General features: G+C 45.0%; 1 protein-coding gene across 1 annotated transcript in view; it reads right to left on the reverse strand.

The window, feature by feature from the left end:
* The window catches only part of SLCO5A1 (solute carrier organic anion transporter family, member 5A1), a gene marked incomplete at its 5' end in the record, with an annotated part of 28,345 nt that overhangs the window by 1,002 nt on the left and 24,566 nt on the right, over positions 1–2,777 (reverse strand). Inside the window, 3 exons of the mRNA XM_010143369.1 lie at positions 754–818; positions 1,352–1,593; positions 2,447–2,606. Of these exons, the coding sequence (XP_010141671.1) occupies positions 754–818; positions 1,352–1,593; positions 2,447–2,606 (467 nt within the window). The remainder of the gene's footprint in view (positions 1–753; positions 819–1,351; positions 1,594–2,446; positions 2,607–2,777) is intronic.

Consider the following 2,777-nt stretch of genomic DNA (forward strand, 5'->3'; position numbering starts at 1 on the left):
CCTGCTGAAGGTGGATGGAAGTGGTGAGACCACTAAAACTGTGTATTTTCCTTTGAATAAATATTCCTCAGAAACAGACTTTAACTTCTAAGACTGCTGAAAATGCAGCCAGCCCACTGAAGGCTCCTGCTTCCTCCAGAAAAAAAGACAGCTTTAAGACAAGTCAGAAACGCCCGTCCTCACAGCAAACGTCCTGGCGTAGCTACACAGGCTTCTCCTCTTGCTCTCTTAGAATAGCCCTTGCCTGTTCTAGTCACACTTTCATAGTAGCTGAACCCGGAGGGTTATTTGTTGGCAGGATTTTAGAAGTTCAGGAGCTTGAAAGAAACTACGTTATGGGATAAAGACTTGTAATGTGCATCCTTCTTGCTTTGAAATTAGACACGAAGTGGCAGTTGCTTCTTATTTTAATGCAAAAAGCTATTGTTATTGCTGAAAGCAATAAAACCTGTTTCTAAAAAAGAAAAAATCCTTATACAATAATATTTAGTAACTCAACTTTAAAATAACATTTGAAGCTGTAAAAATATCTCTTCCTGGGACAAAAAATTTCTAGAAAGTCACTAACAAAAAAAAAAAAAAGACACTTAAACACGTTCTCAGCTACAACGTCTTCAGGAGTTATTAATTTTATGTTCCTAATATGATTAGCCAGGCCAGTAGCTGCAGATTTATGGGAATAAATACATTTGAGGTACCTTTAAGCCACATGTGGAGAGCCTTTATGGGACTGCAGAGTACTGTAAGACTTACCGAGAGTTCGTAACAGAACGAACTGCATTCCTAGTGCAAAGGGCCGCTCCCCGTCTTCCACAGACCTAGCAGGCAAAAAGAAGATTCCTCTGAAGAAACGGTCACAAGGGATAATCACTGCGGATTGTTCTGGCTCTGCCTCCTGTCTTTTTTCTGGTGACACCACCAGCACAAGTTCAAAATCATTGTGAATTAAAAAAGGGGAATATTCAAGAACTGCCATGTGGCAGGAAAGAACAATTTTAAGAAAGCAAACGAGGTAATTTTAAATACTAACTCTACTGTATTTGCGTTCACAAATCCAAACCATTGCTCTGAGAAGGCTGGAAATGGCTGCAGGTGTGATCAGTTTCTTACATGACGCTTTTACTGGTTCTCTCCTTATGCCACCTGGAAATGGCTGGCCACATCACGCTCCCTACAGTGGATTATCACGCTCCACATCCTGAATACAGGCAAGTTCCGCCCCATCCCTGTCAGCTCCGTCCTATTCACTTCTGAAGGATACATAAGCTTGAAGGAGTTTGGATGCCCTGCCCCAGCCTCTTCTGACACGGGCACTGGTGACAGTGGGCACAGCAAAAATCCTTGTTCTCACCTGAGTGTCACTATGATCGCTGATGGCTGGGCGCACGCTGTGATGAGGGTGACGATGAAGAGGAATATCAGGAATGGGATAAGCGTGTTGCAGGTTCGATCGCACTTCCCAGACACAGCGTAGCCGTTCTCATTCAGGTAGGTTTTGACAATGACCAGCCGGAGCTGGCTGCGCTGGCCCACCGTCGGCGGAGTGATCACCTGACGACTCTGGACACAGGCACATTCTGTGTAATTCCTTACCTGGGGAGAGCGAAGAAGAACATTTCCACATGAAAAACCCGTGCAAGAAAGACATCGTGCAGAGACGTGATACAGCAGTCCCATGGCGCTCCTCAATCACGAATCTTCTGCTTCTAGCCTCACTACCCCAAGTACAAGAGAAGTCACCACTCCAAGTGTTGTTAAAGCTGGCCAGGACTCTCCACGATGAGATTGCCTTTCCATTTAGGCTGAGTTTAAAAAAAATATCTGGAGTATTTTTGGCAAACTCTGCCAAAACAATGCAATCACTTCTGACAGGGAGGCTGGAGAAAAGGTTTTTTTCTATTGTACCACAAAAACTGTGAGGAAACTCTTTTAGCAGTACTGACAATGCTATATTTTGGAATTTGCAGGCTGTGGAGTTTCTTATTCGGGAGGGGTCTTCTGCCATCTCAGTAGAATCAACCCAGGTTCAGCTAAAGAGCAACAAGCTGTACTTCACACTTGGAGCCCAGGACCTGCCAGCTGGATGTAGGTGCAGATGGGATGTGGACAGGAGAAAACCAGAGAACAAGGTGAAAGCAGAGAATTGAACAGCGAGACTGGAGGACGTGAGGGATTCCTGGATGGACAAAGAGGCTGAAATTAGGATGAAGAGACTGAAAGAAGTGGCATTTTATAGGTAAAGGAGATCATAAGCTGAGCAAGGTGAGGACAAGGTAGATCAGAAAAAGCCTCCTCTCACTTTTATTCTGCTACTATTTTCAACTAATCTAATGGCAAAGGGGAAGGAAGACTCACCCTTGAGCTAGAAACAGAGCAGTCTTTGACCTGCACCAGTCCCAAGGGGCTACTCACGGGTTGTGTGTGGGTGGGTGGGTGAAGCTCTTACCCCTGTGCTGTGGTTTCCACCACTGATGCAGCCAGCTAGGCAAGGATTAAAATAGGTTATTCCATCCGATCCACAGACAGGCTCATACTCATGAATCCTACATCCACAGTTAACGTTACAGCTCCCCGTCAGATTCCTGTGGGCCATGGCAAGAGTGGGGCTGAAGAAGGGAAAAAGGACATGCTAGTAGGGCAAGCACAGATATCCTGCTGTTCGGAGGGAGAAAACATCCTATTCATTAACTCTGGAACTGAGGGATGATTGTCAGAGGAGGAGTGCATTAACTCTAGGTTATGTACAGGACTTAGACAACATAGAACACTCGAAGCAT

This window comes from Buceros rhinoceros, unplaced genomic scaffold (assembly GCF_000710305.1).
Source record: "Buceros rhinoceros silvestris isolate BGI_N320 unplaced genomic scaffold, ASM71030v1 scaffold14560, whole genome shotgun sequence".
In the NCBI taxonomy this organism is placed as follows: domain Eukaryota; kingdom Metazoa; phylum Chordata; class Aves; order Bucerotiformes; family Bucerotidae; genus Buceros; species Buceros rhinoceros.